Source organism: Desmodus rotundus, chromosome 1, assembly GCF_022682495.2.
Source record: "Desmodus rotundus isolate HL8 chromosome 1, HLdesRot8A.1, whole genome shotgun sequence".
Taxonomy (NCBI): Eukaryota; Metazoa; Chordata; class Mammalia; order Chiroptera; family Phyllostomidae; genus Desmodus; species Desmodus rotundus.
Window position 1 is genome coordinate 1,843,326 of NC_071387.1, and position 14,678 is coordinate 1,858,003.

Below are 14,678 nucleotides of genomic sequence, written 5' to 3' on the forward strand. Positions count from 1 at the left end.
CCTAAATGAGCCAGCAAGGCTGGAATCGGGGATCCTTGGTAGAGAATTAGGTGGTTTACTTTGGATCCGATTCTGCCAAGTGTTTTTATTTCATTAAGCTGTTCTCTGTATCTCAGAGCACTTGCCCCATGGTTTGCCGTGTGTGATGCGCACTCTCTGGCCTAAAGTTTTGAGGGGAAGATAAGGATGCGCACCATACACGGGCAGCACTGAAACAGGGCCGTGCGCATCGTCGTGGCCAAATACGGCCTTGTCCCGCGTCACTGGGAGAGGTTCTCAGTCCAGGTGGGACTGAAAGGGGAAGAGGCGCGAGGGTGGTCCACCCTGGGAGGAGCCGCAGGGATAAACCGGGCCAGGGCCGTGGGAGAGTGACCTTTGTCCCAGAGACCCACCAGCGAAGGAAAGACGGCGGAGCCGGGAGCCGGGGGTCCCCAATGTCCCTGCTCCCGGGAGTCATGGGGGCATCTGGACATTCTGCCGACGCTGTGGCGTCCTGAGAACTTTTCTGACCAGTTTCCCTTGGTGTCTGAGCGGGCAGTTTTGAGGAGAGGCTCCCCATTGGTGCCCCCCAGCCTGGCGTCCCTGTCTGCGCTTCACCCAGCGCTGTGTGGCTTAGTCGCCTCTCCTGCAGTGACTGACCTTCCTGGCAGACCCTGGAGGCTTTTAAGGCGGGGGGAGCACGGCCCAGCTCCTGTGGCCCAGGCAGGTTCCCGGCCCCTTTTTCTCCTAGTGCTGCCCTTCCTGTCTCCGCTATGCTTTGAGACCCAAGGCAGCTGCTCTCCAGACCTGGTCTCTGCTGGTCACACGTCCCCGGGTGACGGCCTCCTTTCCTTGGGGGCACAGGGGTTGTGGAGGAGCGGGAAGCCACGGATCCGGGCCGGCTGTGACTCTCCGCTGGCTGGCAGTCGTCGTCAGCAAGTGGCCTCCTGGCTGAGTCCCTGGCCCCATCAGGGTGACCTTGAACCTGCCAGGGTCCCCCTGGTGCTTGTGGGGTGGTTATAGAGGGCTCTGGTATGTCCAGGCTCTGCCCAGCAGCCCCGTGGCCAGGCAGGACAGGACTATGGGCTTGAACTTGGCTGTGCCCACGGCTGGAAATAAGAGCCGTGGACGGAGTGTCTTGCTTATGGCCTGGACCTGCCTCTAGGTGGCCACGTGGCCTCAGTGAGACAAGCCAGCCCTCAGCCTCAGTTTCCCCTCAGTCACTTGGGCCAACAGCAGGTGCTCGCTCGCCTTCACCCTGTAACTTGAGTTCTGCGCGGTGAAGGAGCGGTGCCGTGGCTGCCTGTCAGGCCACCCTTCCTCCTGAGCCGCTAGCCAACGGTCCCCCAGGCTGACGGGCCCCTCAGTCTCTCTCCTCCAGCAAGGCTCACCTGCCACCTCACACTGCCGCCACAGACACAGAGGGGCAGGTGGCATGCCCCCCGGCAGTTTGGGGTGGCGAGGCCCAGAAAGACCGGAGTCACGTGAGAGGCGCCCGCAGCCCCGGATGCTGGACGCCGGCTACGCGGGGCTGGTGCCGTCTCCTCGGTCTCCCAGGAGGCCGCTGCTTTGTGCTGATGCTGTGCCTGCCTGTGTTCCAGGGGCGGCCCGGCAGTGACGGAGCGCGAGGGATGCCTGGGCAGACGGGCCCCAAGGTAGGCGGCCCCCAGGGGTCCCGGCCACCCCCACCACTGCCCTTGTGTTGGTGACGTGGCAACATGTCGGTTCTGATGATGACTGTGGCTGTGATGACAAGTCCCGACGTCACGGCGCTTGCACCCACCTGGGGGTGGGCCCCGGGGGCGTGGCTCTGCTTGGGTCGCTCTGGAGTGTTGGCATGACGTGGGGTGGTGGGGTGAACCTTGTGGGCGCGTGCGACGGTTTCAGTTAGTTAAGTGGAGAGCATGAGGGGTGACTCGGGGACGCACTTCCTCCTCCTACCACTCTCCTCCTACCCCTTTGCTGCTGTCTGTGGGGGGAGGCAGGGAGGTGGCCCCAAGGCAGGAGGGGGGGTGGCCGGTGCCACTCTGGGTGGGGTCCTGGGGCCCAGGGTGCACAGACGCTGCCTGGACTGTGTCGGGAGGCAGGGCGGCCGTCTCTGTGTGTGGCCTGGTCCCCGAGCTGCCCTCTGTCTTCCTCACAGGGTGACCGTGGTTTTGACGGCCTGGCGGGGCTGCCGGGAGAGAAGGGACACAGGGTAAGTGCCACCCATGGGAGAGGCCCTGGTGGCCCTGAAGTCCTGATGGACCTCAGGCAGCCCAGGGTTTTTGGGGAGACCCTTCTGGACGGCCTCAGGCTTCCTGGGCCGCCACAGAAGGAGCCCCCCGTGGTGGGCATGGGGCTGGAAATAAATGCAAGTTGACAGCTTGGATGGAAAGTCAGCCCCAAGGAAGTGGGTTCCTCTCTGCAGCTGCTGCTGGGGCCCAGCGGCTGGAGGGCGGGAACCGGGTGGGGAGCGAGCGCTTCCGGAAATCCAGGTTCTGCTGAGCTGGCCTTTACAGCCTTGGGAGGCCCTGTGGCTGCTATTTTGGGGGCACAGCTGGCCCCCCACCCCCCTCCACCGGCTGGCCTCGCTCTCCGCCCATTTGAGTGGCTCCGTGTGATGGGTGTGGGCGCCCTGTGGGCCGTTTTCTTTCCTTTGACACAGACGCCACCTCTTTTATATTTAGACACGCTCTGGATGTGAAGGCACGCACATGCACACACAGTGTACACATACATGTGTGTGCACTGCTGCATGCACACCCACGTGTGTGTACTCGGGCATGCCTGGCATCCCACACACTCGCATTGTACACGTGGGTGTACATGCACAGTACACACATGTGCTTGCGCACACACGTCCTCACACTGTGTGCACACACATGTGCGGATATACACACTTGCCGTGAGGTTTAGCGGTCACGTTCCGTGGCGCACCGGAAAACGGTTGTTGCGACTTGGCCAAAGCTGCTTGGCCTGCATGGGACTGAAGGGCGGCGGCGCTGAGGCCGGGCCGTCCACCTGGCTGGCCAGCGAGCTTGTGTAGAGCACCAGCTGCTGGGAGGCCTGAGGCAGCAGGGGCGGAGGGGACCGGCGCCAGCCCCCAGGGTGCTCACAGGCCAGGGCGGTGGTCCTCTCTGGGGAGTGGTGTGGGGTGGGGGCGGGGGCGGTGGGGTGCAGGTCAGACTCTGCCACGGCGACTGGGGGGCCTGCATGCCTGTGGCGCTGCCGGGTGCCTGGTCTGGCACAGCCGCCCGGACACCATTTCCCCCAGTGACTGTCCTTATACCCAGTGTGCTCCGAGAGGGTCTCCTGTGGGTCCGGGAAAGGCTGCAGCGGGTCCGGGACTAGAGAAAGACCCCAGGGGGACTTGGGACAGGCACGCAAGACCTGCTCCAGGGTCGCTAATCCTGGCTCTGGTTGACTCCCTAGGGTGACCCTGGCCCTTCTGGCCCGCCGGGTCCTCCGGGAGATGATGGAGAACGGGTACGTATCCCCTGCGTCCGGCTGCATCTGCCTGCCCGCCCCTCGGAGTTTGGCAGGAAAAGTGCGTGTGGCCTGCCGGTGGCTGCGACGTTGGCGTGTGGAGGGCGGGACTGCGAGGGCGAAGGCCAGGGGATGGGCAGAGACAGGCCGCCCAGAGCCCTGAGATAAAAGCAAACCGTGGAGGGGCAGCGGTCACCCGCCCCAGGTGGCAGAAAGAGTGCCTCTCGGTCCAGGGGCAGGTGCCCCAGGTGACGCTGGGGGGAGGAGTGCCAGCGAGGTGGTGAGGGATGGTGGAGCCTGGGGCTGGGCGAGTCCAGAAGGGGACTGAGCAGCCCTGGGGGTGGGAGGGCAGAGCGCCCGGGTGTGGGGCAGGGGAGGCGGGGCGCTGCTGCCTGAGGCTGGGAGCCTGGGCTGGGGGTGGCTGCTCAGATGGAGAGGCTCTGCACCCGGGCAGGCTTTGCCCGGGGGCCTCTTCCTGGGGCTGCAGGCATGCGTGGTCCTTAGGCCCCACGGCCGAGAAGCACGCACCAGGGACTTGGATCCCTGCCCTCCACAGGCCCCACTCACTCCGGCGGTCTGGTCGGTGGTTGGCACATTTGGAGAGAAAGGTGTGGCAGCCCCGGTACTCAGGGAAGAGCAGGCTGGGTAGCAGGGTCCGGGCCTGGCCGTGACTCTGTCCTCACCAGCTCTCGGGTTGGCGTTGTCAGGGCGCCTCCCGGCCCGTGTGGGAGGAGGGAGGAGAGGGGCCTCCTCTGGGTGTCCGTGCTGCCTGGTCCAGGGTGTGGTGTGTGTGTGCATGCGTGTGGACATGGCTTGTGTGTGTGTGTGCACACACGTGTGTTGAAGGGCAGAAGAGGGTGCAGTGTGTTGACGGTGGGGGGAGGCCGAGTGTCCACAAGCTGCTCCTGACCGTGAGCCAGTCCAGCTGGGCAGCGCCTGCTCCCGGAGCCGGAGCTGCGGCCTGGGCGGCTGTCCAGCCCTGTTCAGGACCCTGGGGGAGACATCAGGTTCCCGCAGGGTCGGGCCAGGGGGCCTGGTGATTCTTCCAAGATTCCTCCCCACCCGGTTTTTGTCATTCACGTTCCTGCCTACCAGCTGCCAGCCTGCCTGTCAGTCTGTCTGTCTGTCTGCATGTCTGTCATCGATCTCTCTCGTTTTTGCTGCTCACTCCACCGTGCACGTCTATCATTGGACCTTCAGCCCCATGGTCCTTCCCGCCCGGTGTCCCCTCCCTGGCGCTGTGGTCTGTGAGCCCCGAGCCACGTCCCAGAGCCCGGGACCTCACGGTCTACCGCAGCTTTCCGGGAGCGAGGACTCTGGGCCTTCCCGACAGGCACGGGACTTGTAGCCCCGGCCGAGCGTGCTGACGCAGCCCCTGGCAGAGGCCTTCCGCACTGCGGGAGGAAATGGAGCCCAGGCCTGAGAGCCTGTCCCTAAAGTCCCGCCCTTTCCCCTCCACAGGGTGACGACGGAGAGGTTGGGCCCAGAGGGCTGCCCGGGGAACCCGTAAGTCTGCTGAAGGGGGTTGGGGGGGAATTTGTGTCTTGTCACTGTGGGGACAGGTGGCATAGGGGCTGCCTCTGGGCAGAATCGGGGATCGGCTTAGAGCCGCGAGAATGAGGGGCTCAGCCGGCACACAGAAACAAATCTGGGGGTGCCCCTGGGGGTACAAGGAGGAGCTGGGGGAGGCTAGGGGGACGACTCCAAGGAGTCCATCCGAGCCTTCCACGGGAGGCAGCTCGGGTCCCCGAGGGCGGTGGTGGGTTATCCGGAGTTTGCCACCCTTTCTATTGGCCGCACTTTCTGAGAAGGCGCCCCCCTCGCATGCCCCTGGCCGGGCATCGGAAAGCTCTGCTCCCAAAGCTGATTTCGATTTCGGTCCAAAGCCACCAATTTCCTGAACAACAAGAGACGTTAATTACTTCCCCTCACTGTTACTTCTCGCGTGTCTGGTTTCGTTTATCGACCTCAGTGGGGCTGTTCGCCTCTGGCAGTGCTGATTGAGGAGAAATATTGTGAGCGCCGCGTGGAGGGGAGTGGGGGCCGGTGCCCACACGCTCATTTGGGACTAAATTATACGCTCGGTGTCTGATTAGCCATGAAGGAGAATTCGTCAACACCGCTCTCTCTAACACACGTCTGAGCCATACCTTCTAGGTCATTAACTTCCAAACACACACGGCGACGTGTTAAAGTGGCGAAGGTGCCACGTAAGTGCAGAGCACGTGGGCGGCGTTCCCGTCCACTGCGTCTGAGAAGGTTCGGCGGGAATTAAGTCACTTGAAGTCCCTGTGCCCCGGGGAACGGCTCCCTGACTCCCCAGTAGGTGGGGCGGGCGCGAGCGACGCAGGTGTGGGCTCCCATGGCCGCCAGGGACTCTGCAGTGTCACCGCTGGGACCTCAGGCCTGTCCTGGGGCCCGTTCCCACACACGCACCCTCACCGCCGGGGAGGGGCTGCGATCAGGCACAGCGGCATCCCTGAGAGGTCCGAGCCCAGGCTTGCTCCCCTGTGTTTGGTCACGACGCCCCTCAGGGCCCTAGTTTCTCTGTCCGCCCTGAACCCACAGGGTCTTACGTCAGAGACAGGCGCAGAGGGAGGGCCGAGGGCGCTGGAAAGGAGAACCGGAGCCCAGCGCCCCGGGCAGCCAGCACGGCGTAGCCATGCCCTCATGGGGAGCTGGTGGGCTCACCTGCCCTGGGCGAGTGTGGAGGGCCCCCTTTCCCCCGGGTGCCCCCGATCTTTCATCTGAGCCCCCAGTCGTTCCAGGGGCCCCAGGTGGACAGGTGGGCTGGGCTGGGGGGGTGGAGCCGGGCGGGAGGGCCTGTTGGCCACGCTCCCGGGGCAGCGTGGACCCCGGACGCAGTGGGGGCTGAGCGCGGCCTCGGGACCTCACTCTTCCTTGCTCTTTCCTCTTTCAGGGGCCGCGTGGTCTGCTGGGGCCGAAGGGTCCCCCGGGCCCTCCCGGACCTCCTGTAAGTCCTGTCACCTGTTGTCATGTCTGTCCCCGTTGCTGCCCTTGGAACCCCGGGCCCGCCGGTGTCTCATGGCGCTGACTGACCGCCAGGCACACTTGCCCCGTGCCCGTGGGAGGGGCCCGCGGGCGCTGAGGCTCACACGGGAAAGCGGCCTTGCAGCCCATGTGGGTTTGCAGGTGGAGGCCCAGGGCCCGCTGGCTCTCCTGCTCTCCCCTCTCATGCACACAGTGCGGTGCCACAGTGACCCGGACACCACATTGCCTTCCTGCTTGAAAGTACTTCCAGCAGCTTCTGGAAAGTTCTGGAAGGAAGTAGAAGTCCGTGGTTCCCAGGTGGCTCTGTCCCGGGTGGGTGTCTTCACGGGAGCCGGGCGTGGCCTGTGCACCCTTCTCAGCCCCCAGGCCCTGCTTCCTCAGAACTCAGGCCTGCCCCACACAGTGGGGGGCCTGGCAGCTCCCTTAACCCCTCGCTGATCACGGCTTTGGGATTTATTTGGGGTCAAGCCCCTCCCCTGCCCCAAGGGTCGTGACACATTGCGGGCAGGGGGCCAGGCCGTGCAGAGCGGGGTTTCCTTCTGAGCGTTAATGCTTCAGCATTCAGTCCCTTCTCTGACCTCACCCAGGGCGTGACGGGGATGGACGGCCAGCCGGGCCCGAAAGGGAACGTGGTGAGTCTCGGGGTCCCCGCTACCCAGCCTGATGGTAGGAGGCTCCCAGCCGGGCCAGGGAGATCTGTCATCGTGGAAACCAGGGGGCGTGGGAGGAGGCCCAGCCCCGAGGCCCAGGACCCAGGTGGGGCGCTTGCCCGGGCCTGCCGGTGCGTGGGCCCGGCCCAGCGTTGGGGGCCGGCGCCCTTCCTGAGCATGCACGGGGCTGTGATGAGCACGCTCGGCCCCCCAGGCCCCTTGTCGGTTCTCAGGGCGCTGGCAGACTGAGCGTGGCGGGATGGTTGGGGATTTTCTGCCCAGTGGAGTACCTCCCTCTCAGTCCCTTCACGTGTTTTCCAGGGGCGTGTTTGCAGAAGCAAGGGGTGCTCAGGCCCAAGGGCGCGAGCCCTGCGGGAGGTGGTCTGGTTCTGTGTTGGGCTGGGGGGCAGGAGAGCAGCTTCAGAGGACGGGAGGCCAGGATGGGGGGCCTGGGCCCCAAATGAAGGAGGTGCAGTTACCCCCGCCTGCTTTCCAGAGCCTTATCAGTGCCTTTGCCTTCATTTCCTGTAGGGCCCCCAGGGGGAGCCTGGCCCCCCAGGACAGCAGGGAAATCCCGGTGCCCAGGTGAGTGATGGGCGCGGGCTTCTGGGCAGCGGCCCCCAAGCAGCCTCGGCCTGGAGGTGGCCTAGAATGGGGGCCGTGTCCGGATGGGAGAGTGGGGAACGGTGGATGACAGCAGGGAAAGGTTCGGAGCCAACCAGTTTCTGACCTTTCCGCCCCGCTCTTCCCCACTAGGGTCTTCCCGGCCCCCAGGGAGCCATCGGTCCTCCGGGAGAGAAGGTAGGTGGGCTGAGCTGGGTATAGGGGCCCCACTGCCCACCTGGGGGGTGTGCTGCAGGCCAGGAGGGGTGCTGAGCATTGGTGGCTTGGGGTGTGAGCCTTTGTCCTCCCCAGACTGGGGGACGCTCGGCACGAAGCACTGAGCACAGGGGCCAAGCCGTGGTCGTGGACCTTTGTCATTCACCGATTGACAAATTCACTCACTCACTCACTCATTCATTCACTCACTCACTCATTCACTCACTCACTCACTCATTCACTCACTCATCCACTCACTCATATACTCATTCACTCACTTATTCACTCACTCATTCATTCACTCAGTCATTCATTCACTCACTCATCTACTCACTTATTCATTCACTCAGTCACTCACTCATTCATTCATTCACTCATTCACTCATCCCCTCACTCATCCACTCACTCACATTCTCTAGCCGTGGGCAGGGTTGCCAGATTTAGGGAGAAGAACGAACGGGACGCTTGGTTAAATTTGAACTGCTCACGCTTGTCTGAAAGCAGATTTCACTGGGCATCTTGTTTTGTTGTTTGATTTGCTTTGGCTAAATTTGGCAACCTGAACATATCCTTGGCACCTGAGCCCTAGGTGCGGGGACAGAACACCTGCGTAGGATGAGCAGAGTGACCTGTTGGGGTGGTTCTCAGTGGGGCATGACCCCTGGGGGGCTTGTTCAAACAGGTCGATGGGCCTGGGGGTCCCCTCTTCACCTGGCCGGTCCTGTCTGCACCTGGCCAGGACATTTGTTCCCATCGAAAACCCAAAGGCCCTGGAGACTGCACCTTGCTGGTGCTGGAAGCGGGTGGGGCACCTCCAAGCGTCCTTCCCAGCAAACGTTCTTCAAGCAGAAACCTTGACAAGTGACCTTGGGGGCGTGCAGAGCAGATGGGCAGCCCGGGGAGCCCGGGGCACCTGGTCACGGAGTCTGGTTTGTTCTAGGGCCCCCTGGGAAAACCAGGCCTCCCAGGAATGCCCGGTGCTGACGGACCCCCGGTGAGTACCCCTCCACCCGGCCCCGGGGCCTCCCCAGGGAAGGGGGCTGGAACCCAGGCTCCAGGGACGGCGATGTGTGTGGCTCCTTCACTGTCTTCCCCTGCTGTGGCGAAGACCTAACTGAGCTGGGGCCGGATTGCTCAGGGATGATTCCAGAGCGTGCTCTGTGGAAGAGGGGCGATGGCACGAACGGGAAGGCTAGTTGTGTTTTAGGGTGCGAGGGCTGGGCTCCAGCGCGGCCGTGTGTGCTGGTGTTTGAAGGGAAGGGCTGCGTGGGCTGGGTGTATTTTTAGGGCTCACACGCCGAGAAGCGGGGGACGAACAAACGCATTTGCCGTGTGGGAGCACACAGCTGTGGAGCCAAATTGGGTGCCGACTAGAAATAGCGAGTTAGTGACAAATCCGATCTGTGTGAGGGAGTGGGTGGGATGGGCAACGCTCAGAGCTTCGGCGGGGTGGGGGGGGCAACGGTCTGTCTGCCCCCACCGTGTCCTTTCTCAGTTGCTGGTGGGTTTGGAGTGGGTTTTGGGGGTTTTTTTGAGTATTCAGTTGATGATGCATGGAGAGCCTGTTGTAGGGAACAAGACTTGCCAAATTAATTATTTCAGACACGGAGCACTTTACTGTTTTAATAACGCCATTAAAAACTGAGCAAGGAAGTTCAGCCACGTCAATAATTCCCTCGTGACTGTGGAGTGCACGGCCGCTGGTTTCCGTGTGCTCGGCGGAGAGTCACTGGGCCCCGAGGGTCCCCAGTCACAGCTTGTCCCATCTGGACCTGGACCAGCAGGTCCCAACCACCTCCGTCCCCATGGGAGCTGCTGTGGGGCTTCTGGGAGTTTGGATATAAAGTGACAAATATTTTGCAACATGTCATTTACGTCCTTTCCGTTGACACTTAATTGCATTTTCTAATTATGAAGTAGCACTTTTTCTGGTGGGAAATAAATGAAATGACAGCCAGGTGAAAACCGTCCCTGATCCGTTGTCCCCGGGAGTTAAACCGCTGAGGGTGGGTGGAGGCGTGGCCTGCCAGCCGCGTTTTCTGTTCACTTCCTGCGGTGATTGACATCTGCGGGGCGTTTTCTGCCCTGTGTCAGCTCAGCGGCCAGCCTGTGGCCCTGCAGGAAGGACACCTGAACCCCCCTCCCTGACCTTACTACCCCTGATACCCCCCCACATGGAAACCTCCCACGCACTGGGGTCCCTGAAGGTTGCTGCGTCCTCTCAGACTCTGCGGGGAAGTGGGGGCGTTCAGGACACCCCTTTCCTGGCCAGCACGCTGCCCCCTCGTGGACTCCACGTCTCTTCCCAAAACAACAGTACATTTTTTTTCTAAATTTTTTTTTAATCCCAGTTGACATCCAACATTGTGTTGCTTGAATGGGTGCAGCACAGAGGTTGGACGTCCACATAACGTACGAAGCGGTCCCCTGACTTCTCCAGCACCCCGCTGGCCCAGGCGTGGTTACCCCGCCACTGAGGACTGTGCTCCCTCTGCTGGAGTGTACGTCCCCGTGATTGCTCTGTCCCCGCCAGTCCGTCCTTCTCCCTCCCGTCACCTTTCGCGCCCAGCCCCCCCGGCCCCCTGCCCTCCGGGCCGTCAGTCTGTCCCCCGTCAGTCTGCCCCCCATACCGTTTCTGTTTTGTTCGTCAGCATATGGTTGTGCTTCAGATTCCACACGCAGGTGCGCTCACTCGGCGCCTGCCTTTCTCTGGCTGATTTCGCTGAGCACCCTGCCCTCTGGGTCCGTCCGCCAGCATTTAGACTTTGACACGTGGGCGCCCGCTGGCCGGGGGGAGCCCCGTGCGCGTTCAGCCCCGGAGGTGCTCAACGCAAAGGACAAAGGGGGGCCTCTGCAGGCAGCCCGGGCACAGCCGGTGTGGGGTGTGCACTCAGAGGAAGAGACTTAAAATGCTCTCCTTCCCAGAGTAGTGCGTGGCTGATGGGCTCAGAGAGAGGGTGCCGACCCACCCTGCCACACCCCGTGTTGGTTTGGTGTTGGCTTTGGCTCAGGAAAGAAAGGAAGCTTGGTAACCCCTGCGAGTATTCTGAGTGCTCTGGAGCTGGCCTGAGGCACGGGACAGTGTGGTCAGCCCTGGGCTCCGACCCAGCTCCTGTGGGGGACTGGGAAGGAGCTAGCCTCAAGGGAACCTTCCAGAGCCAGCGAGGTGGAACCCCAGAGGTACCCAGTGACGGGGGAAAGGCCACCATGTGACGTTAAAGGGAAACTGTGCCACATGAGTCCTTTTTGCCGCACACGTGCAGCGTGGGGAGCGGGGCGCTTCGGAAGGGTTTTAATTTTCTTTTGCATTCGCCTAATTGTGTGCAAAGAGCCTGTGTCGCTTTTTTAATCAGAAAAGTATCTAATGCCAATACTTTCAGCTGTATCAGTTTCCCGCAGTAAAGGTGATGCCCTTTGCAGAGTGGCAGGAGAAGGCACACCAGCACCGAGGAGGGACTCCGCCGGGGCTGTGGTCGCGGAGAGTCGACCCCCCTCCTTCCGCGTGTTTCTTTCCCGTGCTCTCTGTTCGAGCCTTTGTGATAAGTGAGCCTGGTGCCCCCCCCCCCCCGAGGGTCGCCCACTCTGTGTGAGGAGGTCAGGCCTCCAGGCATACCACGTCATTCCATGGCTGCCGCTTGTCACCCCCACGGCGTGCGGTCGCGATGCGGAGTGAGCCCTCACCGCCGTGCTCTTCGGTGTCCACGGCAGGCGCACCACTAGCTCCCCCCAGAAGTGAGGGCCTCGCCATGTGGAGGGTCCCCTTGCCATGTGGAGGGGCTGAGACGGGGGTCTGTGCCTGTGTGTTGCTGGGGCCCTGGGGTGTGACCACTACCGGCCCCTCAGTTCCGGAACAGGAAAAAGTCTGTGGTTGGTGGGAACACTAGGAAATGCCCCCAAAACCCTTGTAGCGGAGAGGGGCAGGACTCCACTCCCTCCTGGCCACCCCCAAGCGGGACGCCCTCTCCTGGACACCGTCGGGGTGCAGCCTGCCACCCTGACGTGCTGGTGCCGTGAGCCTTATTTCTGGGGGGCGGGGCAGGTGGTGTGTCCCCTCGGGGCTGGAGAAGCAAGTGTGGCCCTGCCCACGTCCAGTCTCCCCCGTGGCCAGTGCCACCAGGCCCCCCGGGCACCACTGCCCCACAGAGGACCTCAGCGCCCTCCCACGTGCTGTGCTGTCACAATCTGCTGTGCACATTGGCATCGACTCTGGTCACACGGCCAACAAAAAGCGGAAGGAGCCTGCGCAGCGGCCTGTCTGCGCCGCCCCGACAGCGGCAGGCACCCAGTCCACAGACGGCGAGCCCCCCCCACCGCTGGGCTGGAAGCAGGGTGCCCGGGGGCCTGGCCCCACCTCATGACTCTTGCTGAGTCTCAGATTAATTTTGCTGGGTAACCTCAAGCCAGTGCCTTTGTCATGCTGTCCCCGCTGACCCGCAGTTCAGGGCAGCTCTGACCCTCAGACATGGTCCCCTCCACGGCCGACTCCGGCCGTCGCCGGGCCTGGCACGATGCCCCCTGTGCAGGAGAGGCAGCCGAGGGTCAGGGGCTGTGGGACTCACTCGGGCCACGTGGTTGGGAGTGACCGAGCCAGGCTCAGCGGCCATGGTCTGGACTTCGAGTGCTGCCCGCTTTTGTTTGTGGGCGGGAAGGAGCCGGGCGGCACCCCGGCCCTCCCTCTCACTCTGCGGGGCCGCTGCAGGGGAGGCGCGTGTCCACAGGGCACCGACTGACGCAGGCCTTCTCTCTCCCGACAGGGGCACCCTGGCAAAGAAGGCCCCCCTGGAGAGAAAGGAAGCCAGGTGGGTGCAGCCACGCTCCCGCCCCTCCAGTCCCTCCCGCAAGACAGGCCATGGGGCTGTCGGCCGCCTCTGCTCCGGGACACCCCCCGCAGACGTGATGAGCTGGCACAGCCGTGCCCTGTCCCTGATGGCTGTGCCGTGGGGACATTCCACATGGAGCCGGGTCCTCCCACCCCTTTGGGTGCCCCTCCCCACCCTCAGTTTCTGCACGTGAGAGTGTGGGTGCAGCCTGACCTTGACCAGGCAGAAACTGGTGACCGTGCAGGCCCTGGGCCAAGGCTCCTCCTGACCCATCAACACGCGTGTTCAGGTCCCAAGACGTGGGGGGTTAATGCTGTTGGGGTTTCCTGGCATCTGGAGCAGCCGGGAGCCCACCCACTGCATTGTTTGTGGCAGAAATCACAGCTGCCTCCCTCCCTACTCCCGGCCCTCAGGGCTGCACCTGCCCGGGGGCTGTGGGCAGTCGTCCCCAAGGCCCTTTGGCTGGTAAAGGACACCCCTTCCATGGGTGGCCAGTCCTGTCCCCTCTCCCAGCTGGGAGCTGACCTGTTCCACCCTGAGGCCGCTTGGCCGGGAGCGCGTTTCTTTAATGGCAGCTTGGCCCTTCCGAGTCCCACCGCCTGCCCGGAGCTCGGCCCCACTGCCCCCCGCGCCCCGCCCCGGGAAGAGACAGGAGCTCCTGCTGCTGCAGTGCGGGGCTGGGTGTGCGTGCCCGTGGGACTCGGCCCTGTGTCTCCTCTGGGGGCCTGTCTGCTCGTGGCAAGAGGGGGCTTTGCCGGTGGCTTCCCACTGGTGGGCTAGAACCTGAAGGGAACTGACTTAACAGGCCCCCCACTGAAAAGCAGCTAATGGTGTTTCCCCTTCGGTTTCAGGGTCCACCTGGCCCCCAGGGCCCCATCGGCTACCCCGGCCCCCGAGGAGTTAAGGTGAGGCTCCTGCAGCTGCAGGTGTTCCTGGGGGGCGGGGTTGGGCCCGAGGGGCGGGGGTGGGGGGGACATGCCCCTACTGGAGCAGGAGGTGGTCCTCTCAGTCTGCCTGAGGGACATGGGTCCGGTCCCTGGGCCTGTGCAAGGCAGGCAGTGAGCAGCTGGATCCAGGAGGGGCGGGACTCGGATGGCACCAGGAGGGGCGGGACTCGGATGGCAGGACGGTGCCTCTAGCTGGTTTTTTATTTTTAAAGATTTTGCTTATTTTTAGAGAGAGGTAGAGGGAGTGAGAAAGAGAAGGAGATAAACATCAGTGTGTGGTTTCTTCCCACGCACTCCCCACTGGGGACCTGGCCCGAAACCCAGGCGTGTGCCCTGACCGGGAATTGAACCAGCAACCCTTTGGATCGCAGGCCAGCACTCAATCCACTGAGCCACACCAGCCAGAGCCCTGCTGCTTTTATTGTCTCCCTTGGCCCAGCTTCCTGCTGCTCTCTGCGGCCCCTCGCGGACTGCGGTCTCAGCTGTGGCCAGAGCCCGGCATTCTCTCCTGGGGGAAGTTCCGAGGGCCGTTCCCACCTGCTGAGTGAGAGTCGGCCCACCGGCCACATCTGGCAGGCCCGGTGGGGGGCGCATCCATGGGAGGTGTCCGTTTGTTCCTGCCCGTGTTTCTGCTGCTGAAAGGCTCCTGGAATCCTGTTACTCGGGCGCTTGGGCCGCAGTCTCCAGTTAGGCCGCTTTCAGGACACACTGGGCAGGTGTGGCCGGAGAGGCAGGTGCCCGGAACGTGCACAGGGAAGGGGTTCTCCCAGAACGGGCCTGTGCCCCACCTTGAAGCTTAGTGACTCTGCAGCTTTGAGAAAGCTGACGGGGAGTCTCCCCTTCAAAATGGCTTAACTTGATATGAAGGAAAGTACATAAGGATGTACATTTAAAAAAATGGTTTAGGGAGAGGGGCTGGCACCCCCTGCGCTCCTGGGGCTCCTCCCCCCACCCCACCCCCGCCCACGGCAGAGTTCAGGTGC

The 14,678-nt window shown here is 63.1% G+C and overlaps 1 protein-coding gene across 2 annotated transcripts in view; it reads left to right on the plus strand.

Moving 5' to 3' along the window:
- The window catches only part of COL5A1 (collagen type V alpha 1 chain), a 116,935-nt gene that overhangs the window by 56,478 nt on the left and 45,779 nt on the right, over positions 1 to 14,678 (plus strand). For both annotated transcript variants that reach the window (XM_053919085.2, XM_053919086.2), the window contains exons 17-27: positions 1,581 to 1,634; positions 2,123 to 2,176; positions 3,394 to 3,447; positions 4,909 to 4,953; positions 6,368 to 6,421; positions 7,047 to 7,091; positions 7,641 to 7,694; positions 7,866 to 7,910; positions 8,869 to 8,922; positions 12,683 to 12,727; positions 13,600 to 13,653. In XM_053919085.2, coding sequence (XP_053775060.1) covers positions 1,581 to 1,634; positions 2,123 to 2,176; positions 3,394 to 3,447; positions 4,909 to 4,953; positions 6,368 to 6,421; positions 7,047 to 7,091; positions 7,641 to 7,694; positions 7,866 to 7,910; positions 8,869 to 8,922; positions 12,683 to 12,727; positions 13,600 to 13,653 — 558 coding nt within the window. The remainder of the gene's footprint in view (positions 1 to 1,580; positions 1,635 to 2,122; positions 2,177 to 3,393; positions 3,448 to 4,908; positions 4,954 to 6,367; positions 6,422 to 7,046; positions 7,092 to 7,640; positions 7,695 to 7,865; positions 7,911 to 8,868; positions 8,923 to 12,682; positions 12,728 to 13,599; positions 13,654 to 14,678) is intronic.